We start from the raw sequence: 27,533 nt of genomic DNA, 5'->3' as shown, positions 1-27,533 counted from the left end.
TGAGCACCAAATATTGGTTAATAATCTATTAAATTTGAAAAATTTTGTTGAGTAAAGAATACTTTAAAATTATTTTTATGTTAGGGATTTCATGATTTTGGAAGTAGTTAAAATCTTCAATAATTATTTTAGTATGCACTTTATTATGGACGAGATATAGATTTCATTGCACAGAGTGTATAAATCAGTTTAAAATATACGAATTTTAGGTAGATGAATTTGATATAATTTTAAAAAAAAACATGTAAAGTTGACTTCAATTTCTGTTTCAGTTTAGAAACTCCGTTTCTTGGACAGATGATGTCACAGATCATCGCCACACTCCTCCCTTTGTTAAATTCATTACCAAAGCAGGTGTCAGAACTTTTCAACTTCATGATAGTAGAGAACAGGTAAGTAGGAATTGTTTTATTTACTTCCACAGTTCAATGAAAATCAATTAAGGTGAAAGATTCTAAAGAAAGGGTTATGTTCCTGCAAAAATATACTTTTAACTTTCATTTGCCTACACCCTTATACCTATTAAATATATTTGGTATATACTAGTTCAAGTTGTATCTAGCTAAAAATATTTGGAATGCCTTGTTATGTATGATAAGTATTATGATTACTGCCTTTTAAGTGTCGGTTACATATGAGTTTGAAGTATCTTATTGTAATGTCAAAGCTACAAACAGCTGAGAACACTTCATATAATAAACTAAATGATCAAAATTGTTCCTTGTTTAAACCTTTCAATATTAATAATACATCAAATGGTTGTTAACTACGATAAAGACATGTCATAATTTAGAACAGAGTGTCTGCATGGAGTTTGAATTTTGAATAGTTTCGATATGCTTTTTCAATAGGAAGTATCATACAAACTTATTTTCTAACAAAGGCTTTTTTTGTTTTTTAAACCACTGAGTGCTGCTAAAGCAATCAGTTAACTTTATTTGCAACCATCAAATCACAAATTGATGCCATCAAAACTTAAAATAAAATACCTTTATCCCCTAATTAATGAAGTATTTATGTATGTAATGTTTTATAAAGAATATGATTACTTTAGGGAGACATTATCAGTTCACTTCCATGAGGTCTACTTCCTGCCTGATATACCAGAGTTGGCTGTTGCTAATGATATACTAAAACAGTACACAGAGGGATCTTCTAGGTAGGTACCAGATTTCCACATGTAAGCCATTTCAATTATTTGAAGTAGATGTGAACTAAAGAGTTTCTTGAAGTCCACATTAACACCAACATGTCAATATTTATATGCACAGTTTCTCGAAATAGTCCCACATTTTAGTTTGTATAAAATATTTACATTAAAAGTAGATTTCATGTTCATCACATTACTTGCATGGACAACTCCATAACTTGATATATTTGATTTGAATTCCTAGATATTCTTTGTGTAATATTTGTGTAAAAAGAATTCCCTACTATAGAGTAGCAGCTTAGTTAGAAGTTAAAATAACATAGTAATTGGCAAGTTTTTGCAGGCTGAATTTTCTTAAAAAGGCGGGTAAAAAATATTAATTATTTCTATATTTTATCATAGCCTAGGAATCCTTCAATTTAGACTAATTTTTCCCTGCCTATCTATAATATACTAATTTCTTTTTTAGCCAATCAGATTTGAGGACCAGACTAGATCACTCAATGAAGGGAATTACACATGAAAGCTTGGATGTAAGACTTCATGCTCTGTCTAAATTGAAGAACCTACTTCGTGATGAAAAAGTAAGTATTTCTCTTTTTTTATTGTTTTATTTGAAACAAAAAAGATGTATAAATTGAATTTTAAAAGATAATTGAATTAGAAGGTGAACATGAATAAGGCAGCAAACAAAAAACACAAGCTTAGAAAAGGCTATGCATATGTCATTAATAAACTTTCAATGATGTGGAAGTGTCCTTACCATAAGGCAAACACCAAAATTAAGACAAATCAACAAATTTTGATAAAACAGATGCATACTCGTGTAGAAAGGTACACGTTACCATTTCCCTCTATGATAAAAGCAGGTGCAACAAAACCATTTTAAGGGGCTCGTGGGTCTAAATCAACTTTACCTACCTAATAGAAATATAGAATAAAAATATGAGGTCACCATTCATTTTAGCTCACAATCTGCCTCCGAAAGAAGCATACTTTCCTGTTAATGTCCTTTTTTTCTGTTGAACTAATAGGAGAAATATTGGTAATATCGAAATAAGAAAAGAACTAAATTACAGAAATCACTTAAATTTTACAATTATTTAGTTTATGTACAGCTTGTTGAAAACAATAATAAAAAATATAGGTCACTGATGAGTTAAAAAAGATATTTCAATTTAAACGTCAAAAAATGACATTTTTGCACCAAAGGGAGATAATTTTCAGGTTTTTCAATGATATAAACATTATTAAAGTCACCTGTGGCCAAACCAAATTGATTTTTCTGTATGATTTTTGTACCATATTATAAAGTAATAACTAATAGACTTGGTGTAATAAATAAGATTTGTAATGAAAAAACAAATGTTTAATTTTTGGCTGATTTTTTTGTACCCGCAAGCCTCCTTAAATGAAATGAACTTGGTCTGAAGTTATGTTGAACAATTTGAAAATCATTGATGATGCCATTGAAAGAAGAGTCTTTGGAATTTTTAATTAATTTGAAGTTAATATCATACACCCATTTCCTCATGGATAAGTCACAAATCTGAAAGTTTAATGTTGAAATATATTTGTATTACAATATGGAAATGTGTATTTTTAAGTAAAACCATGTCATTGAACATATTATATGTATTACAGGAAGCACTATACCAGTTTGTGATAGGTAATGAGACTGCTGATCCTATTGTATCAAAGATTGTTTCTGTGGTAAGTTCAGTACATTTACTAATGGCCAATTTCAAGCTCAATTAATGAAACTGATACAGTCATTATGATGGAAGCTTTGTTGGAATTTTGTCTCATCATATTTTTTTCTTCAGCTTATTATTTTCTTAAAGATCATTTAGCAAAAGAAATTAAAATACCACTTGCAGGAAATAGAAATCAAATAACTGAATGCTGTATGGTGTAAATATTATTCAGAATGAATGTTTTTCAGTTGTTGAGTGGTTCTAGAGATTCTGACAGCAGAGCACAGATACTGTATGCTGAGTGTATAGGAGAACTTGGTGCCATAGATCCTGGAAGGTACTGACACTTTTTAAGTGTTTTATGTTCAATTCAAGTAAAATAGCTATAGATTAATAAAAGATAAATTGTTTTTGTTTTAACTCTTTGTTTCCTTGATTAAAAAAAAGGATACTGTAAATTCAGAAATTTTTGTGTGAATTTATAATTGTGATTTTGTCATTTTAGACTAAAATGCGATTTTGATTTTTGCCATATTGAGAAAAATCTTGTTAAATTCATACAAATGATATCAAAATGCGAGTTTAGATTATTGCGATATTACCCTGTCGCATTTATGCAGTAATGAAAAACAACGTAATAATTTTTGAATTTACAGTAGTTGATTTTTTTTGTAGTCAATGCTTGTATTGTCATTGGTTTCAAAAATAAAAAATTGCATGTAAAATCATTGGTTTTGTAGTTATAAAAAATATAATAAAAACTTGCATTGTAACTACAACTTACTTGATATCAGGTTAGAGCTGACCACAAATGATCCCAAGGCAGACAATGCAAAGTTCCATCATAATATTTGTGAAGATAATTTTGCTTTTGATCTGATAAACCAAGTTGTCAAAGGCTTCCTGGCAGCAACAGAAACAAGAATTCAGGTTTGTAAAACATTTATTAATTCTGTCTTGATCATTTACATTAGCAATAGCTGCCTACTCAGAGCATTTAATGTTGTAAAGTAAGAGTTTGTCATTGTTGCCTAAAACAGGCTTGTTGCCTAAAACAGACTTAACAAATTTACTGTATTATAATTTCCAGCCGTAACTTGGAAACGTTACAATGCACTTGCAATCTCATGTAATGATGTGTGTTTGTCTTAAGTGAAGTGATTGATGTTTTAATTATGTATTTACCAAAAGTCAATTAGGCCATGGCTTGTTATGACGTCCTTTTAAAGCTGGGCGGTAGTTTCATGTTTAGCATGTTACCATGTGGAAGTTTTTGCTTGTTAGATCTCTTGGCTGAAAATAAAAATATCATACTTACTTTGTCCAATGTTGTTACCAAATTGGTGTTTGGCAGCAAATGTCTTTGCCAATGAGATTCTTAGTTCGACCCAAGTACATTTAGAAATATGCAGAATTTGTTTTGAGACCTGTCCTACAAATATATAAAAATAAGTGCTGTTTCTTGGTTCCAAGAATAAGTAATGAAAAAAAGTGTTTCTTGCATTGTTGTTTTCAATTATCAATCATATCTGAAATAATTTTGAATATTGTATTCTTATTTCCATTTTCATCTATAGGATTATTATTTAGATTGTATTGCATAACAATTACATGGTCGATTTTTCAGGATGGTACGGCATTAGCATTACAGGAATTGTTAAAGATCTTTAAGATAACAGAAACATCTAAATTATGGAAAAGGTTTGCTGATCATGTCAAGGAAATACTCCTTCCTTTATTCACCACAAAGTAAGTTGTATTCTTTTAGTTTCTTTTATTTCTTTTTTATTTTTTTTATGAAAAATGAGATTATTTTTTGTTAAACAAATGGAAAGAGTGACGGATGGGGGAAGTTGCATAGGGTACCAATTTGATACCTGAAAACTTTGATATGATGATTAGTTATACATCCGTTATTTTTTAATCGTAGATTTAAAGTTGCTTTCGAAACCATTTCCTTACCATAAGAACATATTTTATGTCATACTTTCACAGGTATACATTAACAAGTCAACAAGACTGGTCTAAGATAACCAAACCAATATTCCTTAGTGAGAAATCAAAGACGTTTGCTGAATGGGTCAGTACATGGACAGGATACTTGTTATCAAAGGTAAAGTTTATTTTACATCAGAAAACTTTTATTTGTCTTGTCCTCATTCAGTAAGATAGCTTATATTCATTAAAACATCTGAAATGGTAAAACAATATGAATATCATGTAAACATATTTTATTAAAGAAATCGTTATTCATAGCCCTAAGAGTAATGACATAAATGCAAAGTAGTGATTCATTAATTAGGATTAGGAAACAAGAGCAAACAAATATGTACATAAAAAAATGCAGTCAAGTTAGGCATTTTGTATGAGTTTTGTTATAATTATGTTAAAAATCTTGTCATATTCATAGAACCTCAGATTCCATCTCCGCTAGAATACCTAGATATTTGACTTGTTGAATTAAAGTGCTGTTTTAATGGTTTAAATTTTTTATGTTTCTAAACATACCTTTGAGCTTTCCTAAAGAAGGTTTTTCCAGTTATACAGTGAAGAAGGTGGTACATTTTCTGCCTTATAAAGATATATAAATTCTTATGTAACACATTTCATTAAGCTTAATTCTAAAGATGTTGTATGATTTGATTGTCACTATGATAATTATGATATGTTACACTTACATTCAGGTTAAACAAGATCATGCCAGAAGTGTGTTTGTATCCTGTACTGCAGCCATTAAGAATGATGTACACATTGCTCTGTATATACTACCCTACGCAGTAACACAAGTCTTACAAGATGGCTCTCCACATGATATAAAAGAGGTTAGTTGCTATGGCAATATTATCTAATTTACAGGTGCAATTTATTTAGGAGTTTGTTTTATTTAAAATGTTTTGTTTTTTTTTAAATAACAATTCTTCATTTTTGCTTAAAACAATGACATTTCGTTCATATTATTTAGACTAAAATCTTTGGAATTTATTGGACTATTTTGAATTAATTGAGAGTTCTTCAGATTAACAGACAGAGTTTTCATACTAGTATTGCTGTCAAAGTTGAAATATAAATGGCAAAGGAGAGTTTTATTGCATCTGATGTTTGTCTCTTTAATATACGTATTGTACAGAATTGTATGGTACATTAAATCTGTTATTTTTTGTAGGTATTTACTGAGATATTAGAAGTAATAAGTCACACACAGAAACCTGACACTAAACATAGAGATGGGAATTTCCACCATATGAGTGCTCAGACAATCTTTTCTATAATGGATCACTTAACCAAATGGAAGAGGCAGAAAGCTCAGACCAGTGGTATCATTCCTGGTAAAGGTAATATCTAAGTTAGAATTTATTGCATGAATTTTATTAAATCTTTACAAACTGTACATATTTTTAACTTGTTAATTATTCAACTGCTTTCGAAAAACACTTTTAAAACATTGCAATATATATTGGCATTTCCATACTTGATTATACGACAGATAAAAACTTGTCAACGATACCAGGCTTAACTTTTTTCTCACTTTAAGTGTATTTTGTCTACAGAAAAGTAATCAGTGATGCTTGAATAAAAAAAAGTGTTTAAATGTAAAAAGTCAGTATCCTCAGCACAAATTCCAAAAATAAAGGACATATTCTGAAAAGAGACATTCTTTGAGCACATGGTATATTTTCGATATTACTTTTTGTAGGACCTGCCTATTTATTAGACTCAGGATACAGAGCTAAAAATAGATTTCTCTTGTAGGACCTGCCTATTTATCAGACTCAGGATACAGAGCTATAAACAGTTTTCTCTTGTAGGACCTGCCTATTTATCAGATTCAGGATACCGTAGAAAGGCGTGTATAGTCCGCGGTTTTTTACCCTGGGAATGAAATTGATGGAAGGGGTGCGGACTATGCAGTACTATAGGATTTCATGACATTTTTTTCCAGAGTTGGGATACGATGTTGAACGAGGTTTGGCCAAGTAAACAGAAACATCATGTGTTGTCAATGTTATAATGTATTCTTGACAACTCTTTGTATTATTTAGAAATAAAATAAACAATCTAACTGTATTCTTGACTACTCTTTGTTATTTTTTTTAAATAAAATAAACAATCCAACAGTGTTGACTTAGTAATTTGCATAAAAATCAGCCTTTGATCGAATGTCCGCTTTGTTTCGGATTTGGTCAAATTTGTGTCATTGCATCTTAACAGTGTACCTGAATCCTGAATATCAATGAAAGATGAACCCTTCAATGGTAAAACCATAATAGTCAAGTTGAAACCTAGTGAAATCTTCCCAAGATCGATTTTGTTTAATGTTATTCGCGTGTGTACAGTACAAGTAAACCACGATCCGCCATTTTGAAAATGTGTGATTTAAGTATCAAAAATTTTCGTATTCCGACTATTTGTGTTTAACTCTTAAGTTATCGACGTAAATAAATCAAGACCTAACATTTTTTAATTGTAAATCGTAACCATTAATACTGAAAGTGTAAACCTGAAAGAAGTGGAATTTTGTATACGAAACTATATTTCCAGGTGAAAGGTCACATTGTGCAGGTGTATCGTCTTACATGAATGAGTTTACGGGTTTGTGTGTAAAGCAATTAATTAACCATGTCAACTTTTGACAAGTGATATGAATGTAATTCAATAACCTGAGGCAGTTCTTCAAATCAATAAAAGAAATGATAAGATTAAAGAGTTGTAACATTTTAATGAGTTCTAATCAATTTTTAAACATCGAACATCTTTTGTTTAATAGCATACCAAATATTTATTTTTAGAATTTTAAACAGTTTATTGGCTTGGGCAAGCTACCACTTTCAATGATATCAAAAGTGATAAGCCGATAGTTAAATGTACATGATTGAATTAATTAACATTTATTACATGAATACAGTTCTTACTTTCATTGTTTGGGACTTTAAATTAATATGTAAAGAATGATAGTCTGAAAGACGATTTAATTAAGCAATTAAACAGAATCTTTTGAAAACTTTTAAAATAGATTAAATACATATCTTTTAAGTCTTCTTTTACAAACTGATCATAATTTTATATTGATCATCGATCTTTTAACAGCAATAATTACTGTATTGCCGGTCTTTAACAAAGATTAAAAATATATCTTTAAAGATACCATTAAAAAACTTATCATAAGTTTTAACTGACTATCTATCTTTTCAACAACAATACTTACTATATTGCCGATCTCGGCAAAAAAAAAAAAAAAAAAAAATACCGCAAATTCGGCATTTTCCGTCATTGTTCGCGGACCCGATCTTGTCAAAAGTTGCCGCGTACTATACAAGCGAACTAGACTTTTTCCTCGATATTTGGGGATGAAGAGGGGGTGCGGACTATACACAAATGCGGACAATACACGGCCGTATACGGTACAGAGCTATAGATTGTTTTCTAAATAAGATTCCACAGAACCTACTGGCTCAAGCTTGTTTAAGTTGTGGATACAGAGCTATAAATAGTTTTCTCTTGTAGGACCTGCCTATTTATCTGACTCAGGATACAGAGCTATAAATAGTTTTCTCTTGTAGGACCTGCCTATTTATCAGATTCAGGATACAGAGCTATAGATAGTTTTCTAAATAAGATTCCACAGGACCTACTGGCCCAAGCTTGTTTTAGTTGTGGAGCTTACACTAGAGCATTGATGCACTTTGAACAGTTCCTGTCAAGTAAAAACCAAAATGTTCAAGATCATCTTGACTTTCTACAGGTTAGTGATTACAAATTTGTTATCTAATCAAAGGATTAACATCATAGTGTCTGAAATGATATTGTCCCTCCAAGTAAAAGAGAGGCGAAAGATACCAGAGGGACATATTAACACATAAATTGAAAAAAAAATGACAACACCATGGCTAAAAAAGGACAAAGGTAACAGACAAACAATAGTACACAAAACACAACATAAAAAACTTAAACTAAGCAAAACAAACCCCACCAAAAACTGGGGATGATCTCAGGTGCTTTGGAGGGATAAGCAGATCCTTCTCCTCCTGTGGCACTTGTCATGTTGCTCATTTTTGTACAAAGTAATTTATTTAAGAGGATAAAAGTGTTATTCCTACAAGTTAAAAAAAACATTTTTGATTTGATTGTGTTAACATTGAATTATAGATTACATCAATGAAGTTTCAAAAGTATCTTTAAAAAATAAAATAAATGTCATTAAGGCTGCCATATATTTTGAACGTTTTTAATTTCAAAGATCAATCTTGAAATTCATGCCATTCTATTAAAAAAAAAAAATTCCATTTGCCAATATGTCAGTGAATAAGTATTGATAATGAGCAGCAATCGTAAATGTTTGTTTTAATATGGTCATCTACCATTTATTGATATTTATAACTATACAAAAACTAATGAATTAAAACAGGACCTTATTTGATTTTTTGTTTTTAACAGAGATTGTATGTAGCAATGGATGAATCTGATGGTGTTATTGGAGTAGCAGCCATTAGGCAAACACAGCCAACATTGATTGAACAAATTCTAATCCATGAAAGTTTGGGTAAGTCAAGTTCCAACCAAGAATGATTGATCAAGTTTTTACAAAAAATAATAAAAGTTTTAAGAAGTAATCTGTCAAAAAAAGTGAATTTAATTTCTGTAGCTAGCCAAATGTTGGTCAAGTTGTGACCTTGATTTACAATGTTGAACTGTTTCATAAAATATCAAACTTGTATTCAAAATTTGTTGTCATCTTTACAAATATTAATAAAACCTCTCAATAATTTCTGAATAGATGGAAAGTGATAAAACAGTTTACTTTACATGTGAACATCTCTGTAAATTAAATTAAGTTATTTTATTAATAAGGTCAACATCAGGATGCCCAGGCTTGTTATGAAAAAGCTATTGACAGTGAAGTGGACAGTGTTGAACACCATAAAGGTCTACTGCAAAGTTTGATGGAGCTTGGACAACAAAACAAGGCCTTGCTGCATGCTACAGGAGCCATTGCTGAGAGGTAGGTCAAACAAACTAAAACATTAATAAAATATGTAGGAGATTCTAACAGTAGAGTAAGGAAAAGAAATCATCCCGATGAGAAGTATTCTCTACACATTTCTTGACAATTTCATCGATTCTGTTGTTCAAAGGAACCATAAAGTTTTAAGTAGATAAATGCTAAAACTTATGTACAATATATGTTTCTATTTTTTTGTATCAGGAAAAGAATATGATAAATATTCATTCAAAACTGAACTTTAAGAAATGAAATGACCGATCTTAATATGATTAAAAAGATGTTGTATGCGTACCAATGAGACAACTCCCCATCCAAGTCATAATGTATAAAAAGTAAACAATTATATATGTCAAAGTACAGTTTTCAACATGGAGGATTGACACACATCAAACAGCAAGCTATAAACAGCCCCAAAATACTGTGTTAAACAATTCAAAAAGGAAAATTAATGGTGTTGTCTATTTAAATACCTGAGAAACTTGATATAGACTGTACAAGGGGAAATAATTCTATGTTAAATAAAACAGAATATAATTTACACAAATTTACAATTATTTTAGTGCCCCACCTACAATAGTAAAGGGGCATTATATTTTCTGGTCTGTGCATCCGTCTGTCCATTCTTTCGTTCGTCCGTCCGTCTGTCCCGCTTCAGGTTAAAGTTGGTCAAGGTAGTTTTTAATGAAGCTGAAGTCCAATCAACTTGAAACTTAGAACACATGTCCCTTATGATATGATCTTTCTAATATTAATGCCAAATTAGACTTTTGACACCAATTTCATGGTCCACTGAACATAGAAAATAAAAGTGTGAATTTCAGGTTAAAGTTTTGGGTCAAGGTAGATTTTGATGAAGCTGAATTCCAATCAACTTGAAACTTCGTACACATGTTCCCTATGGTATGATCTTTCCAATTTTAATGCCAAATTAGATTTTTTTGCCCCACCTACGATAGTAGAGGGGCATTATGTTTTCTGGTCTGTTTGTCCGTCCGTCTGTTCGTTCGTTCGTCCATCCGTCTGTCCCGCTTCAGGTTAAAGTTTTTGGGCGAGGTAGTTTTTGATGAAGTTAAAGTCCAATCAACTTGAAACTTAGTACACATGTTGCTTATGATATGATCTATCAATTTTAAAGCCAAATTAGACTTTTGACCCCAATTTCACGGTCCATTGAGCATGGAAAATGATAGTGCAAGTGGGGCATCCGTGTACTTCGGACACATTCTTGTTTACTGAATTTCACAGTCCATTGAACATGGAAAATGATAGTGCCAGTGGGGCATCCATGTTCTATGGACACATTCTTGTTTGAAGATAAATTAAATCTTACCTTTTCAAGACACATTAAGACAAGCTGTTCTTGTTTTCCTGATATTTTATCTTATTTATTTTACAAGAAAGAGAAAATAAAACTGTACTTAATGTAGTTCAGAAATTTTCAATAAGAATACATCCAGAAGTTCCTTATATAAAAGTTTCAAAATTAGTTTTATAATTAAAATATGAATATAGATAGTTATTGAGTTGAATAAGACCATGTTTACTTTTCTCTCATATATTACAGACCAGAATGGGCACCACATATCAGATCATACATGGTGGAGGCAGCATGGAAGCTTGGTAACTGGGATAAACTCGAAAAATGTATCAAATCTGTAAGCATTTTTTATACTATAGAGAAAATATTACACAAGATGCAGAGGTGGAATCTGATTCTCTGATGAATTTTCAAAGACCATTTGACCACATATTTTTCAGAAGTCTACATAAATATAGGTTCTCTAATGTTTACGTCATGGGCATGGTCACCTTTTTCTGATGTCACAATAGGATTTTCAGAGGACAGCAAAAAAATGTTATTATTTGATGACCAATGAAGAAATAAGATCAAACAAATCGTAAGTTGATAAAAAAAAAGAAGATTGGATGGGGGAAAGTATAAATCTAGTAAGAATTAGAGTAATATGCAGATGAACAAGTTCGATATCATTATATATTTTACAGGAAAAAACTGGTAGGAACTGGGCAGTTGGTGTTGGAGAATTACTTCTTTCAGCAAAAGCTAAGGTAAATCTGAATAAATTTATTATAAGCATCAATAAAGTACATTTTCCTAATGAATTAATATTTTTTTTCCAGTTTCAATTATATATGGGGTTGATCTTTAAAGTCCAGTATCTATTACAAGAATGATAACATAAAATTCTTTATTTTTCTTGTTCCTGTCAAAAGGTACATTAAAGGAAATCCATATTTGCCTGAAAGACATCTAGTTGTTCATGTTACTAAACAAGACAACCACACTCATCAACATCCTCAAAAGAACCAGCCAATACAGACTTATAATATATATTGTATATTCTACATGTGGATTTGTCTCATGTCTTTCATAAAACCTTAAAATTTCTCAATGTTGTTCCATTAATATGTACTAATCAATAAATCTTATCATAAATGCTTTAAACCAATTTCTATACATTTATAAAGTGTACAGAGTATTATATGTAAAGAAAGAAGAAGGTCAAAACACACCTTGGTATGATAACTCCTTCTAAGTATGTATTTTTGGTTGAAGAAGACTTCAAGTCTTCTGAAGGCCTATGTTGCCGACTTTAAAATCATTGAGTACTCCGTATGCCGCATTCGTTTCTGTGTACAATTTCATAACAACTTCTGATTCCTGACACGGATTTGTACACATGATTAGGCATCTGCATCATTTAATTTGTAAATTAGGATTGAAAAACAATTACTATCGTAAATATGCACCCTTTTATTTATGTAAATTAATCTCATCTCATCTACATGAACTTTATTTGTTTACTCGTAACCGGATGTTTTTAATGTAGATATTTGTAGTACGCATGCGTTAAGTTGGTATCGGGACAACTCGCCCTGTTTACGTGTTCGCCCTTGATCTGTTCGTCCTGAGTTCTTTCGCCCGTATAGTACGTTCGCCCTGTGTTCATTCTCTTTGCTCTTAACAAGGACGTTTTATAATACGTCCTTGCATTTATTAAAAAATAATAATATTAAGGGTATCGTCAAAAAAACTCTGAAATCCGATTTAGTGAAAATCATCTGTTCCTTATTTTGTTCCCAAGGTGTTCAGCCAATCAAATTCTGTGTTTCTCATGATCAATAAATAAGCAAATCAAAAACGTTTTCTCTGAAGATTATTCTTACATGCTAGATTTTGAACTTGTGTTGTTTTCATCTAGTCAGTGAAAATGGTGAAGATGGAATGTGAATTTTCATCTGCAAGCAGGTTCTTACACAGCTTAAGGATAAAAGCACGGCTGATTGACAAAATTCAATGATGCTGTACTACCATAAAGATAATAAAAAGGTTTTTTTTTCACTAATTTATTGACATAATACTTGTTTTAACATATTTTATCTTTGTATTCAATTAAATCATTTAAAGGACAATGTACTATTTTTTTTCACAAAGACCAACAAACAGGTTGGGACACCCCCTCCCCCATTATGAATGCTGTCCCTTAAATGAGGGACTGTCCCTAAAACAAGGTGTCATTTACTGTTGATAAAAAAAGATTTTTAACTCAAAAGATGGAAAATTCATTATATTTGGTACAAATTTTCTAAATGAGGGGTCAAATTAATAAAGAAGATATAAGTCTAGAAACATCACAAAATTCTTTTGACATGTTTTGACCATTTAATACTTGATAGATGCATAGTTCTTGGGGAAAAGTTTCATCAAATAATATGAATAGAAAGGTGCTCATTTATTACAGTGGGTTGTAATGTTCTTCCAATGAGGGTTACCCCTCATTTGGAGTGTTGTTCCCAACCTGTTAAAGGTTCATCTTTGTGCATAATTCAAAATTGGAAATTTCAACAAGCATCTAATTTTCTTACACAAGAAAATAAACCCTTGTCTGCTAGCTACATGTTCATCTTTTCTACCGATTTAATAAATAGAATCATGCAAACAGACCTAAGAAAAAGGCATGTAAGTTCATCTTACAAATATGACACTTTTTCTAGACAATCCAGATCGTGCTTAATACTTCGCTAAAAATTGTAACCTTTAAAATTGTTGTCGCGCACTAAAAAAAAACATGGGAACTTTCAAAAGTTGGGGGTATGTAACAAGTCTTACTATTTTTATACCCCATTTATGGGCATTATATTTTCTGGTCTGTCCGTCCATCCTGCTTCAGGTTAAAGTTTATGGTGGAGGTAGTTTTTGATGAAGTTGAAATCCAATCAACTTGAAACTAAGTACACATGTGTTCCTTATGATATGATCTTTCTAATTTTACTGCCAAATTAAAGTTTTTACCTAATTTCCACAGTCCACTGAACATAGAAAATGATTGTACAGATGGGAAATCCATGTACTTATGACACATTCTTGTTTGAAGAAAAAAAATATGTCATAACAATAATGGAACAAAGCAGGCTGGGTTAGTGGGGCTGCTTTTATGGTAATTCAAGTTACCTTATTTTTCACCTTCTTCCACCTCAGAGCTATCAGCTCTTTGATGTTCATTTGTGAACAAGACTGACACTTGTTGATTATTAATAATGTATAACAACGACTCATGTTTCAGAATGAAGAAAAGTTTATGAAACATCTTCAAATTGTGAGACGTGAACAAATAGGTCCATTGTCTGCTGCCAGTATGGAGAGTGGGTCATACCAGAGAGGTTACCAACATATTGTGAGGCAAGTCATGCATATCCCTACTATTTACATGGATAAAATTTTCAGTTTGTTAATTGTCTTCTGTGGTGTTTCAATTTAGCACTAAGCAACAATTTTAAATAGAAAATGCAATGTAGGATTTATGTAAAAACAATATATTCTTGTTTTAAAAATGTATGACATTTAACTCATCATTTTACCTTATTTGTGTATACCAATTTTATGAAGGTTTTGTTAGATAACATATAAATCTGTTTTCAGGCTACACTTACTGACAGAAATAGAGGAATGTTTCCGAGTGTTGGCAGATCTAAAGACAGAGCAGGGAGGTTGTGGTGATGGGCCCAGGATTTCTCCTCAGGAGTTACTCAAGAATTGGGATAGGAGACTACAGGTTATGCAGGTACATGCATACTTGGTTCATTACATACTGATTTATTTAGTGTCAACTGAAAGATTCAAGAAGCTGGAAGTCATAGAAAAGTGATATTTATTAGGTTGTAATGAAGTGTATGCAAGATTGAGTAAATTTGGCTTTTTTGGTGTCCAACGAAAGGATAATGAATCCACAGCACTTAATCTATATGAATGTTATATGACTTGTATGCTCTAATTTAATGATTGGGCAAAGACACTATACAGTGTTAATTAATGCCTTATCTTTTAAACTTCACCTAGTATAATGTATGTGTTTTTCAGTGGTCCTTCAGAGCCCAGGAACCATTACTGACTTTAAGAAGAACATTATTTAATCTAGCACAGCAGATGACTGGACATGATGTTGACCATGAAATTGGTCACTGGTGGTTATGGAGTGCCAAGATTGCTAGAAAGTATGTACAAATTATGGCTACTATATATTATTTGAGGTTTAAGAATGAAATGCTTTGCATTCTGGGTAACATTTTGAAACTTATTCACAAAAATGTTTTAATTGGTATATGAAAATCCTTAATATTGGAAATTCAACCAATGGTGTAATATTATTTTCTTTTCAAATGTATACATGAAATTACCAATTGTTCTGTTGATTCTGAAAAATAAATTGAAATGCACAACAACAAGATAGTCACTGTTAGTATCAATGTGGTTTAGAACAAACCTTTGAACCTTTGTTTGCATCAATTATTTCATAAGGCAACTTAGTAGCTACTGTTTCTAGAAGTGTATATTACACATCTGTGTATGATAGGCAGGACCTTTTTATTGCTTCAAAATCATAAAGAAAGAAAAGTGAGAAAAAAAAAAGATTTTAATGTTCCTTATTATACACAGCTATATGATATTCATTTTAGTGATATTTAAAGCAATTTTTTTAATATTTATTTTGTGTTATATGCCCACTTGTGAAAGAAATGGTCTATGAAAAATATTTTGACTACGGTATACATCAAAAACATATCTTATGGAATTCAGTTTAAATCTTTTGAAAAAATTGTTGGTTTTGTTTTACAGAGAAGGCTATAACCAGACAGCCTATAGCTCATTGTTACAGGCTGGAGATTACAATCTACCTGAAGTATTTGTAGAGAAAGCTAAGTGGTTCTGGAGCAAGGGAGATAAGGATCAAGCTCTTACCTGTCTAGAGAGAGGGATGTCTGTACACTTCCCTGATATACAGGCTCTTAAATCTGATACAACAGATCAGTCTAAAGCTAGGCTTAAAATATATGCTCAGGTAATTATATACAGGCTCTATAATCTAACACAACAGATCAGTCTAAAGCTAGGCTTAAAATATATGCTCAGGTAAGGATATACAGGCTCTATAATCTAACACAACAGATCAGTCTAAAGCTAGGCTTAAAATATATGCTCAGGTAATTATATACAGGCTCTATAATCTAACACAATAGATCAGTCTAAAGCTAGGCTTAAAATATATGCTCAGGTAATTATATACAGGCTCTATAATCTAACACAACAGATCAGTCTAAAGCTAGGCTTAAAATATATGCTCAGGTAAGGATATACAGGCTCTCAAATCTGACATGATAGAACAGGCTAAAGCAAGGCTTAAAATATACGATCAGGTAAAAAGATAAAGTTCTAAATCTATGCCTAGGTGAGGAAGTTAGGTTGTAGATGAATTATAATTCTATGCTAATGTCATTGCTATAGTTCGGAGGAAAAATATAAGATGATATAGGAACACCAAATGTTTTCAAAATCATCTTTGTCAAAAAAAACCAAACATTTAATGCATTATGTAATGTGATGTAACTTATTCCTTCTTCAGTAAGATATATGAAATTTATATTGTCAGATCATGAAATAATTGCTCTTTTCATGAGTTCGCGAGGGAAGTTAGAAACCTTACATTTACAGTAGTTTAATTTTATTCTTTAATAGGGAACTACCAATATCTTTTAGAATCAGAATAAACATTTGCCTATTAAGCATTAAGCTATTTTAATTTCTTAATCACAGGCTTTATTGTTATTTGGAAGATACAGTGATGAAGCATCTAGTTTAGAAAGTAATTCAATTCTGAGGAAATATCGTGAGGTGATAGATATTTACAATGACTGGGAAGAAGGACATTTTTATCTGGCACAGTATTACGACAAAATTATGACTACATTATTTGAAGAGAATACTGCAAAAGGGTACAGTATTTGTTATGCTTTCTACCTTAAAATGTTTTCTGCCTTCCAATCTGTCAATTTGCTAGTACTGCGGATTCATTATTATTCTTTGAATACCAATTTTTGTTGATTTCGTTGTTACCAAGAACCCAAATTCCAATGTCAAATTAATAACTCACTTTATATAGGTATGTATGTAGACTTTGGCAACCGCAAAATCAAATATCCACGAAAATGAAAGTTTTCCTCGGTCCACAAAAAATAAATGAATCCACAGTTTCTATTTTTAGAAATTTACTTCTAACACATACATGACATATAGGCCAGTTCGTTTCATGATTTTTATGGAAACAAATTTTTAAAGCGCAATAGATTTTCACCCCTATTACAAAATATTTTGGTAAATGAGTGTACAAGACTCATACAAGTTTAGACTTGATATGATTTATTTAGTCATAAAACTTTTACATCTGTCGACTGCCATGGCAGCTTCTTCCTGTTTGCCAACAGTTTTGAATTGACATTGTACAAGGAAAATTTTTAATCTAACTTTCCTTGACTTCTCCTTGGAAGAGAGTTATCAGTTATGCTTCAGTATGGATGTAATATCAAATCAACTGCATGCAGCGAAGCAGTCCCAAGCCCAATATTGTTCTAGTTTGTGGTCAAATCAGGCATGCCCATTGTTTTCTTCCATGAGTGATTGCATGAGCATGAATACCTTGTTGCATGAATCAAAAATTACTTTGACATGTACCAGTTTTATTTCTTACAAGCAGTAGAAGGGCAAAAAGTGCAGCAATAAAATTTTCTCCTCAAGAAAACAGTGTATCAGAAGATTCTGACATGTTAACCATCAGTGATGACGAGAAAGATAGGTATCTCTCATACTTTCATCTCACTTTTATTTTTTTGTAAGTTTTAACCTGGCACATTATAACCAATATTTCTCTAATTCTACCTTGATTTATCTCCAGTCCAGTTGGTTATTTTTATTTTATCAACTTGTGGTTTGTTTGATCTCAGTTCTTCATTGGTCAAAATTCATTTATGATATTTTCTTGCCTTTCTCTGAAATTCCTATTGTGATGTCATGAAAAAAGGCCTGATGAACTCACATAGATTGTCTGCATTTCCTCTAAAAATCATAAGAGAAACAGATTCCACCACCAAATCTTGTCCAATACAATATTTTTCCACTCTCAACAGTTAAATTTTTAAATATTTGAAATTAAACTCTATTTTACGATAATAGAGGGGCATTATGTTTTCTGGTCTGTGCGTCCGTTCGTTCGTCCGTTCGTTCGTCCGTCCGTTCGTTCGTCCGTCCGTCTGTCCCGCTTCAGGTTAAAGTTTTTGGTCAAGGTAGTTTTTGATGAAATTGAAGTCCAATCGACTTCAAACTTAGTATACATGTTCCCTATGATATGATCTGTTTAATTTTAATGCCAAATTAGAGGGTTTACCCTAATTTCACGGTCCACTGAACATAGAAAATGATAGTGCGAGTGGGGCATTCGTGTACTGGGGACACATTCTTGTTATGCCCCACCTACGATAGTAGAGGGGCATTATGTTTTCTGGTCTGTGCGTCCGTTCGTCCGTCCGTTCGTCCGTTCGTCCATTCGTCCGTCTGTCCCGCTTCAGGTTAAAGTTTTTGGTCGAGGTAGTTTTTGATGAAGTTGGAGTCCAATCGACTTCAAACTTGGTACACATGTTCCCTATTATAATCTTTCTAATTTTAATGCCAAATTAGAGATTTTACCCCAATTTCACGGTCCACTGAACATAGAAAATGATAGTGCGAGTGGGGCATTCGTGTACTGAGGACACATTCTTGTTATGCCCCACCTACGATAGTAGAGGGGCATTATGTTTTCTGGTCTGTGCGTCCGTCCGTCCGTTCGTCCGTCTGTCCCGCTTCAGGTTAAAGTTTTTGGTCGAGGTAGTTTTTGATGAAGTTGGAGTCCAATTGACTTCAAACTTGGTACACATGTTCCCTATTATATGATCTTTCTAATTTTAATGCCAAATTAGAGATTTTACCCCAATTTCACGGTCCACTGAACATAGAAAATGATAGTGCGAGTGGGGCATTCGTGTACTGAGGACACATTCTTGTTTTTAAATATATTTAAGGAGCATACATTACAAATTGTGTCTTACTAAGCTAACACTGATGTTGCCTGTTTAACAGAAACACTTGTCAAAATGATAAACAAGAGATATTTTAAGGAAAAATAATGTTCTAAGTGAAATATTTTCTTAATCTACTTGTTTGATTTTTTTATCCCAAAATAAACAGTTGCCATATTAATTTGAGGTAGCGAATCTCCTGAGATAAGTGTCAATTAAAATAAAAAATCTATCTGTATTTATGTTTGTATTATTTTTGGGGTTTCCCATTTTAAGAGGGTTCGCGGGTCTAAATCATTTATATAGGATTTCTCTATATTTTTCTATAAATGAACTTTATCTTATAGTTAATAGAAAAATAAAATAAAAAAGTGGGGTCACCGTTCATTTGCGCTCACAATCTGCCTTCGAAAGAAGCATACATTTTTGTAAAGGTGTTTTTTTTCTGTTGAAGTAATAGGAGAAATAAAGGCAATTGATTGTTTTGAATGATTTTTGTACCATATGATAAAGTAACAACTACAAAAGGAAATAAATAAAATTTGTAATGAAAAACAAATGTTTGATTTTTTTTTGAAATTTTTATACCCTCGAGCCTCCTTAACATTAATTGAAATGGATTTTTTAACCAAAAATATCTTCTTGGTACTAAACTGGACAAAATTACTATGTGTAGCTGCGTTTTTTTTAATTTCTTTTGTTCATATTGAGATTTTTGATTTTTTTTTTACTTTCTTGAATGGCAATTGAAGTGAAAGGTAAGAATGGATAAACGAATAGAAAAGGAATTTATTAACTGATAAAATCAAACTTGTTAACACAGAATATGATGTATTTTTGATTATTTTGCAGTGACTTTATCTACCATGTGATCAGGAATTTTGGACAATCTCTACTTCATGGTAACCAGTATATATACCAATCAATGCCTAGGCTCCTTAGTCTATGGTTAGAGTATGGAACACAGGTGGCAGATTATGAGAAGCAGGATAAACAAAAACCACAGATTTCTCAAAGACTACAGACCATGAGAAACACCCTTGGAAAGTTGAATAGGGTACAGGTTTATTTTTAGAAGTTTAAGTTAAAAAAATCTTTTCATGATGGTATTTTTCACAGACTGAGCATTTTACGGATTATTAGCTGAAACAAAGCACATTCTTATCAAATTGGTGTAGTTGACTATATACCATTAATGTTAATTTCATAAATGATGCCAAATTTTTTGTTTTTTGTATTTTTTAAGTTACAAGTTAACATAAAATTTAAGCTTGTTCTGTTTTGGTTATGTTTCAGTTGATAAGTAACTTTGGGAGGGAGTTAGCACCATACCAGTTGTTTACAGCATACCCTCAATTGATATCAAGGATTTGCCATGCTCAGAGTGATGTTTTCCAACATCTTAAAGATATTGTTGCCAGGATCTTTGTACATTTCCCTAAACAATCTTTGTGGATGATGATGGCAGTTTCCAAGGTAATAGATTACTGAATTTAATAGTCTGTCTCTAAATTTTATGTTTTAAAGATAAAAAAAAATATCAGGTTTTCAAAGTTATCACTGATTAGTACATAACGGTACAATTGACATGTGTAGTATCAGGATTTATCATTCAAAATGTGGCTCATAGAAATTAAATAATGAAAATTCAAAATTGTAAGCACCATCACATGTTAAATTTTTGCCAGGTCTATAACAGCAATGTTTGGGCATATTTCTATCAAATTCTTTTAATGAGTTATGCCCCATGGAAATTTTAAATATATTAGAAATTGCCCTTAAGTCTTTAAATTTCTATAGATAATTTTAAAAAGAAAAAAATCCTTTTTTTGTAGTTGTTGTCCTTAGACAGATAAAATGTGTGCAATGTGGGGGGCATTTGAATTCTGTTCTTTTATCTTTGAAAATATATTTTACTTTATATTTTCAGTCTTCCTATTCTATGAGAGTGAAGAGATGTCAAGATATATTTGCGGAAGCTAAGTAAGTTTAAATGTAGTTTAGTTTTCTGGGGGATTTTTGTGACTTGAAATTTCTCCCTTCGTTTGTTTATTTAGTACTGAAGCAAATGTTGCTATGTTTGCAATATAATCCAAATCCAGAAATAAAAATGTTGCTTATGAAATACTCAAAAAGGATTTTCTAATAATTATTTTAAAATCAACCATATCTTTAATGTATATCATGGAGCAATTATAGGCACTTATTGTTTCAAAAAGTTTAATACAGTAATAATTTGAAGGTTTACCTTTTCACATTAAAAATAAAATGGGCAGTTATTTTGATATCTTTTCTTAAATAGGTCCAGGAATTCAGAATTAAAGAAGTTTATAGAGGTGAGATGAATTGCAATTATAAGTCAGTTAATGTGTATGCCTTTATTGTTGTGAAGTAAGGATGGATTTGGTAACACAACATGTTTCCCTCTTGGTTAAATTTCCATAGGGCCACATCAGCTTTTGCCATCACAAATGCATATTCATACTCAGCCAATAACAAAGTGACTATGCCATGACAAAAAAAGAACATAGAAAACTAAAGACTGAACAACACAAATATGAAATTTGTTGTTAGATAGATTAATGTTACTTTATGATGTTCAAATTCAAAGGGCCAAAAAGGGCCATGGAACCTTGTCATTTGATGTTATAGATGTTTGTGTTATAATGAATTTCACTTTGTTTTAGGATGGCACTAAGTTAACAGAGAGATTATTAGAATTATGTAACAAGGATTTTAAAAATGCTCTAACTATAAGTGTAACCCAACACTTCCGTCCATTGAAAAGACTACTGGAGGACAGGTAAGGTTGATTAAGTACTGGGATTTGCTATTATCTAGCATCTTGCAAACATGACCTGGCAACAAAATGTGTACTATATATATGTATTTCTTATCTTGTTGCCTATTCTGCGTGTTAAAAATATGGTAGGTAAAAGTGTACAAAATATTTTTTTTAAGTACTGTAAATTCAGAAATTAATGGTGCATTTATTATTGTGATTTTGTCATTTTAGACTTAAATGTGATTTGAATTTTTAGGATTTTGAGAAAAATCCTGTTAAATTTATATGTAATATTTCAAAATGCAAGTTTAAATTATTGTGTTTACAACTCTGTCGCATTTTTCGCAATAATAAAAACCTCACAATAATTTCTGAATTTACAGTATGTAGAAACAGCAATTAAAAATAAATTCTTTATGTTTTTATGAAACTGATTTATGCATTCTTGAAAATGTATTTGATTAGGTTTGATAATTTTTGTCGAGCCTGCAACTTTTGTTGCAGAAAGCTCGACATAGGGATAGTGATCCGGCGGCGGCGTTAGCTCACTTCTTAAAAGCTTTATATTTTAGAAGGTGGAAGACCTGGTTGCTTCATACTTTGTATATAGATGCTTCATGTTACGAAGTTTCCGTCAGTCACATGTCCACTGTCCTTGACCTCATTTTCATGGTTCAGATCACTTGAAAAAAAAGTTCAAATTTTTTGTAATGTTGAATTCTCTCTTATTATAAGTAATAGGATAACTATATTTGATATGTGCGTACCTTGCAAGGTCCTCGTGTCTGTCAGACAGTTTTCACTTGACCTCGACCTCATTTCATGGATCAGTGAACAAGGTTAAGTTTTGGTGGTCAAGTCCATATCTCAGATACTATAAGCAATAGGGCTAGTTTATTTGGTGTATGGAAGGACTGTAAGGTGTACATGTCCAACTGGCAGGTGTCATCTGACCTTGACCTCATTTTCATGGTTCAGTGGTTATAGTTAAATTTTTGTGTTTTGGTCTGTTTTTCTCATACCATATGCAATAGGTCTACTATATTTGTTGTATGGAATGATTGTTAAGTGTACATGTCTAGCGGGCAGATGTCATGTGACCTTGACCTCATTTTCATGGTTCAGTGGTCAAAGTTAAGTTTTTGAGTTTTGGTCTTTTTATCTAATGCTATATGCCATAGGTCAACTATATTTGGTGTATGGAAATATTTTATGATCTTTATGTCAGTCGAGCAGGTTTTATTTAACCGTGACCTCATTTTCACGGTTCATTGCACAGTGTTAAGTTTTTGTGTTTTGGTCTATTTTTCTTAAACTATAAGTAATGTGTCAACTATATATGTTTTATAGAAGCATTGTTAGCTGTACCTGTCTGCCTGGCATTGTTCATCTGACCTGGACCTCTTTTTCAAGGTTCATTGGTCTTTGTTTAGTTATCTTGGTTAATGTTAAGTTTATGTGACAGTTGTATTAAAGCTTAGCTTTATACTTAGGACTATCAACATAATATCAATGATTAGTATAGAAGGCGAGACATTTCAGCGTGTGCACTCTTGTTGTATGTATCTGTTACTAATTCAAGTAAAGGATATAAGCAAGGTCAATGTCATCTAGTTGTTGGTCATTTTCAGGATATTTATATAACGATATTCATCTTCTCTTCACAGCAACTTCAGTAAGATATTGGTACCACTTCAGTCCTCAATGACAGTGACATTACCCAACACACCAGGATTACATCAGGACCATAACCCTTTCCCTTGTAATGAAGTGTTTATTAAAGGATTTGAAGACACAGTGAGTTTATTAGAAATATGAGTTAAGGAGATTTGTAGTAAATATCAGTGAATCATAAATCTAATATCACAACGTCCCTCATTGACATCTAAATAATAGAAAAATATGGACTATAACATTCATATCAAGGTCATTTGTTTAGGGGTTCACAACAGGGAACCCAGGATTTCAAAATCACGACTGAAAAATTATGTGACCAGTAATGATATTTCTTGGGGGTCATTGATTTTCTGTATTAATTATGATTCCAATTTGTTTAAAAGTTTAGTCTTATAAACGTTGGTTTTGTAGATAGAAGTGTTGCCCTCCTTACAGAGGCCAAAGAAGATAACTTTAACAGGGAGTGATGGTAAACTTTATATCATGATGTGTAAACCAAAGGTTGGTCAAATGTGTTATTTATCATTATACATATCAATTTTATAAATTTAATCGCTAAAACTGACCTGCAAATCTCTCAGAGAGTGTTTTCAGAATATTAGACCCAGATTCTTGAGTGACGTTTCTGCTCAAAGTTATTTTCTTTTCAAAACTTTGAAATGAAAGAAAGAACTTATTGATTCAACTTCATTACAGAATCTCCTAACAGTTTATCTATTTTAAGAGAATTGGTATTGAATATAAAATTGGCACAATTTAAACCTCTGTTTACAAATATTTGATTTTAACAATTACTTTAGGTGCTACACATTTGTAAATGTTTTTAAAATGTGAACAAAAAATCCAGCATGGTAGTTGAGTTTAATGCATTTTGTACATTTAAGGATGATTTAAGAAAGGATTGCAGACTGATGGAATTTAATGGAATTATAAATAAATTTTTGCACAAGGACCCGGATTCAAGAAGACGACAACTTCATATCAGAACTTATGTATGTTCTTTTACAACAACCTACATTTGAAGTACAATAAAAAAAAAAATTATTTATGACTGTAGATGAACACAAATAAAAAAAACCCATTAAATCCCTTGGTGATTCCGCATTGCACAAGCATAACTGTTATTTCATTATAACATCAAATTATTAATCTCTCAAAAATGATCAACTAAGTATGCTATATGTTATGATGTAGAGAATTAATCTACTTGAGCTTTAACTGGATTGAATGCATTTGCAGTTTTTAAGTTTTGAGTTTTTATAAAATAAATTCCAGAACGAATAGAAGAAATACTTGATACCTATTTAACAGAAGACCTTGTACTATGCTAAAACAATTGGGGAGAAGCATACATACCTTTTTGTATCTTATTCAAACAGATGTCAGATTCTTTTTCATGATATATATTTATAGTCTGTAATTCCACTATCTATTTATAGTCGGTGATTCCCCTGAACGAAGAGTGTGGACTTATAGAATGGGTTAATAACACAAATGGGTTAAGGAATATATTACTGAAGTATTACAGAGAAAGAGGGTGTGGTATGACTGGGAAGGAATTAAAGGATGCCTGTCCCTCCAAACAATCCTCTCTTGAGTAAGTATATAATATATTACTGAAGTATTACAGAGAAAGAGGGTGTGTGGTATGACAGGGAAGGAATTAAAGGATGCCTGTCCCTCCAAACAATCCTCTCTGGAGTAAGTATATAATATATTACTGAAGTATTACAAAGAGGGTGTGGTATGACTGGGAAGGAATTAAAGGATGCCTGTCCCTCCAAACAATCCTCTCTTGAGTAAGTATATAATATATTACTGAAGTATTACAGAGAAAGAGGGTGTGGTATGACTGGGAAGGAATTAAAGGATGCCTGTCCCTCCAAACAATCCTCTCTTGAGTAAGTATATAATATATTACTGAAGTATTACAAAGAGGGTGTGGTATGACTGGGAAGGAATTAAAGGATGCCTGTCCCTCCAAACAATCCTCTCTTGAGTAAGTATATAATATATTACTGAAGTATTACAGAGAAAGAGGGTGTGGTATGACTGGGAAGGAATTAAAGGATGCCTGTCCCTCCAAACAATCCACTCTTGAGTAAGTATATAATATATTACTGAAGTATTACAGAGAAAGAGGGTGTGGTATGTCGGGGAAGGAGTTAAAGGATGCCTGTCCCTCCAAACAATCCTCTCTTGAGTAAGTATATAATATATGACAGAAGTATTACAGAGAAAGGGGGTGTGGTATGTCAGGGAAGGAGTTAAAGGATGCCTGTCCCTCCAAACAATCCTCTCTTGAGTAAGTATATAATATATTACTGAAGTATTACAGAGAAAGGGGGTGTGGTATGACTGGGAAGGAATTAAAAGATGCCTGTCCCTCCAAACAATCCTCTCTGGAGTAAGTATATAATATATTACTGAAGTATTACAGAGAAAGAGGGTGTGGTATGTCAGGGAAGGAGTTAAAGGATGCCTGTCCCTCCAAACAATCCTCTCTTGAGTAAGTATATAATATATTACTGAAGTATTACAGAGAAAGGGGGTGTGGTATGACTGGGAAGGAATTAAAAGATGCCTGTCCCTCCAAACAATCCTCTCTGGAGTAAGTATATAATATATTACTGAAGTATTACAGAGAAAGGGGGTGTGGTATGTCAGGGAAGGAATTAAAGGATGCCTGTCCCTCCAAACAATCCTCTCTTGAGTAAGTATATAATATATTACTGAAGTATTACAGAGAAAGAGGGTGTGGTATGACTGGGAAGGAATTAAAGGATGCCTGTCCCTCCAAACAATCCTCTCTTGAGTAAGTATATAATATATTACTGAAGTATTACAGAGAAAGAGGGTGTGGTATGAATGGGAAGGAATTAAAGGATGCCTGTCCCTCCAAACAATCCTCTCTTGAGTAAGTATATAATATATTACTGAAGTATTACAGAGAAAGAGGGTGTGGTATGACTGGGAAGGAATTAAAGGATGCCTGTCCCTCCAAACAATCCTCTCTGGAGTAAGTATATAATATATTACTGAAGTATTACAGAGAAAGGGGGTGTGGTATGTCAGGGAAGGAATTAAAGGATGCCTGTCCCTCCAAACAATCCTCTCTTGAGTAAGTATATAATATATTACTGAAGTATTACATAGAAAGAGGGTGTGGTATGACTGGGAAGGAATTAAAGGATGCCTGTCCCTCCAAACAATCCTCTCTTGAGTAAGTATATAATATATTACTGAAGTATTACAGAGAAAGAGGGTGTGGTATGACTGGGAAGGAATTAAAGGATGCCTGTCCCTCCAAACAATCCTCTCTTGAGTAAGTATATAATATATTACTGAAGTATTACAGAGAAAGAGGGTGTGGTATGACTGGGAAGGAATTAAAAGATGCCTGTCCCTCCAAACAATCCTCTCTGGAGTAAGTATATAATATATTACTGAAGTATTACAGAGAAAGGGGGTGTGGTATGTCAGGGAAGGAATTAAAGGATGCCTGTCCCTCCAAACAATCCTCTCTTGAGTAAGTATATAATATATTACTGAAGTATTACAGAGAAAGGGGGTGTGGTATGTCAGGGAAGGAATTAAAGGATGCCTGTCCCTCCAAACAATCCTCTCTTGAGTAAGTATATAATATATTACTGAAGTATTACAGAGAAAGAGGGTGTGGTATGACTGGGAAGGAATTAAAGGATGCCTGTCCCTCCAAACAATCCTCTCTTGAGTAAGTATATAATATATTACTGAAGTATTACAGAGAAAGAGGGTGTGGTATGAATGGGAAGGAATTAAAGGATGCCTGTCCCTCCAAAC

At 32.2% G+C, this 27,533-nt stretch overlaps 1 protein-coding gene across 2 annotated transcripts in view; it reads left to right on the top strand.

Annotated features, from left to right (window-relative positions):
- LOC143071555 (serine/threonine-protein kinase ATR-like) overlaps nucleotides 1–27,533 on the top strand; it is an 85,905-nt gene that overhangs the window by 47,505 nt on the left and 10,867 nt on the right. The window contains exons 33-61 of one of the 2 annotated variants that reach the window (XM_076245927.1): nucleotides 273–392; nucleotides 1,055–1,159; nucleotides 1,620–1,734; nucleotides 2,795–2,863; nucleotides 3,096–3,184; nucleotides 3,642–3,777; nucleotides 4,475–4,596; nucleotides 4,843–4,960; nucleotides 5,532–5,669; nucleotides 6,011–6,179; nucleotides 8,406–8,587; nucleotides 9,280–9,385; nucleotides 9,694–9,844; nucleotides 11,412–11,502; nucleotides 11,852–11,914; nucleotides 14,431–14,546; nucleotides 14,787–14,928; nucleotides 15,225–15,358; nucleotides 15,981–16,203; nucleotides 16,956–17,134; nucleotides 20,102–20,306; nucleotides 20,546–20,725; nucleotides 21,180–21,232; nucleotides 21,552–21,585; nucleotides 21,937–22,052; nucleotides 23,702–23,831; nucleotides 24,123–24,212; nucleotides 24,596–24,703; nucleotides 25,151–25,308. In XM_076245927.1, coding sequence (XP_076102042.1) covers nucleotides 273–392; nucleotides 1,055–1,159; nucleotides 1,620–1,734; nucleotides 2,795–2,863; nucleotides 3,096–3,184; nucleotides 3,642–3,777; nucleotides 4,475–4,596; nucleotides 4,843–4,960; nucleotides 5,532–5,669; nucleotides 6,011–6,179; nucleotides 8,406–8,587; nucleotides 9,280–9,385; nucleotides 9,694–9,844; nucleotides 11,412–11,502; nucleotides 11,852–11,914; nucleotides 14,431–14,546; nucleotides 14,787–14,928; nucleotides 15,225–15,358; nucleotides 15,981–16,203; nucleotides 16,956–17,134; nucleotides 20,102–20,306; nucleotides 20,546–20,725; nucleotides 21,180–21,232; nucleotides 21,552–21,585; nucleotides 21,937–22,052; nucleotides 23,702–23,831; nucleotides 24,123–24,212; nucleotides 24,596–24,703; nucleotides 25,151–25,308 — 3,642 coding nt within the window. Of the gene's footprint in view, nucleotides 1–272; nucleotides 393–1,054; nucleotides 1,160–1,619; nucleotides 1,735–2,794; nucleotides 2,864–3,095; nucleotides 3,185–3,641; nucleotides 3,778–4,474; nucleotides 4,597–4,842; nucleotides 4,961–5,531; nucleotides 5,670–6,010; nucleotides 6,180–8,405; nucleotides 8,588–9,279; nucleotides 9,386–9,693; nucleotides 9,845–11,411; nucleotides 11,503–11,851; nucleotides 11,915–14,430; nucleotides 14,547–14,786; nucleotides 14,929–15,224; nucleotides 15,359–15,980; nucleotides 16,204–16,955; nucleotides 17,135–20,101; nucleotides 20,307–20,545; nucleotides 20,726–21,179; nucleotides 21,233–21,551; nucleotides 21,586–21,936; nucleotides 22,053–23,701; nucleotides 23,832–24,122; nucleotides 24,213–24,595; nucleotides 24,704–25,150; nucleotides 25,338–27,533 lie in introns of those variants that run through there. The other variant, XM_076245926.1, reaches the window with a different exon arrangement.

This window comes from Mytilus galloprovincialis, chromosome 4 (genome assembly GCF_965363235.1).
Source record: "Mytilus galloprovincialis chromosome 4, xbMytGall1.hap1.1, whole genome shotgun sequence".
Taxonomy (NCBI): Eukaryota; Metazoa; Mollusca; class Bivalvia; order Mytilida; family Mytilidae; genus Mytilus; species Mytilus galloprovincialis.
The sequence above is the reverse complement of the archived record's forward strand: the minus strand, read 5'-3'. Positions and strand labels throughout refer to the sequence as shown.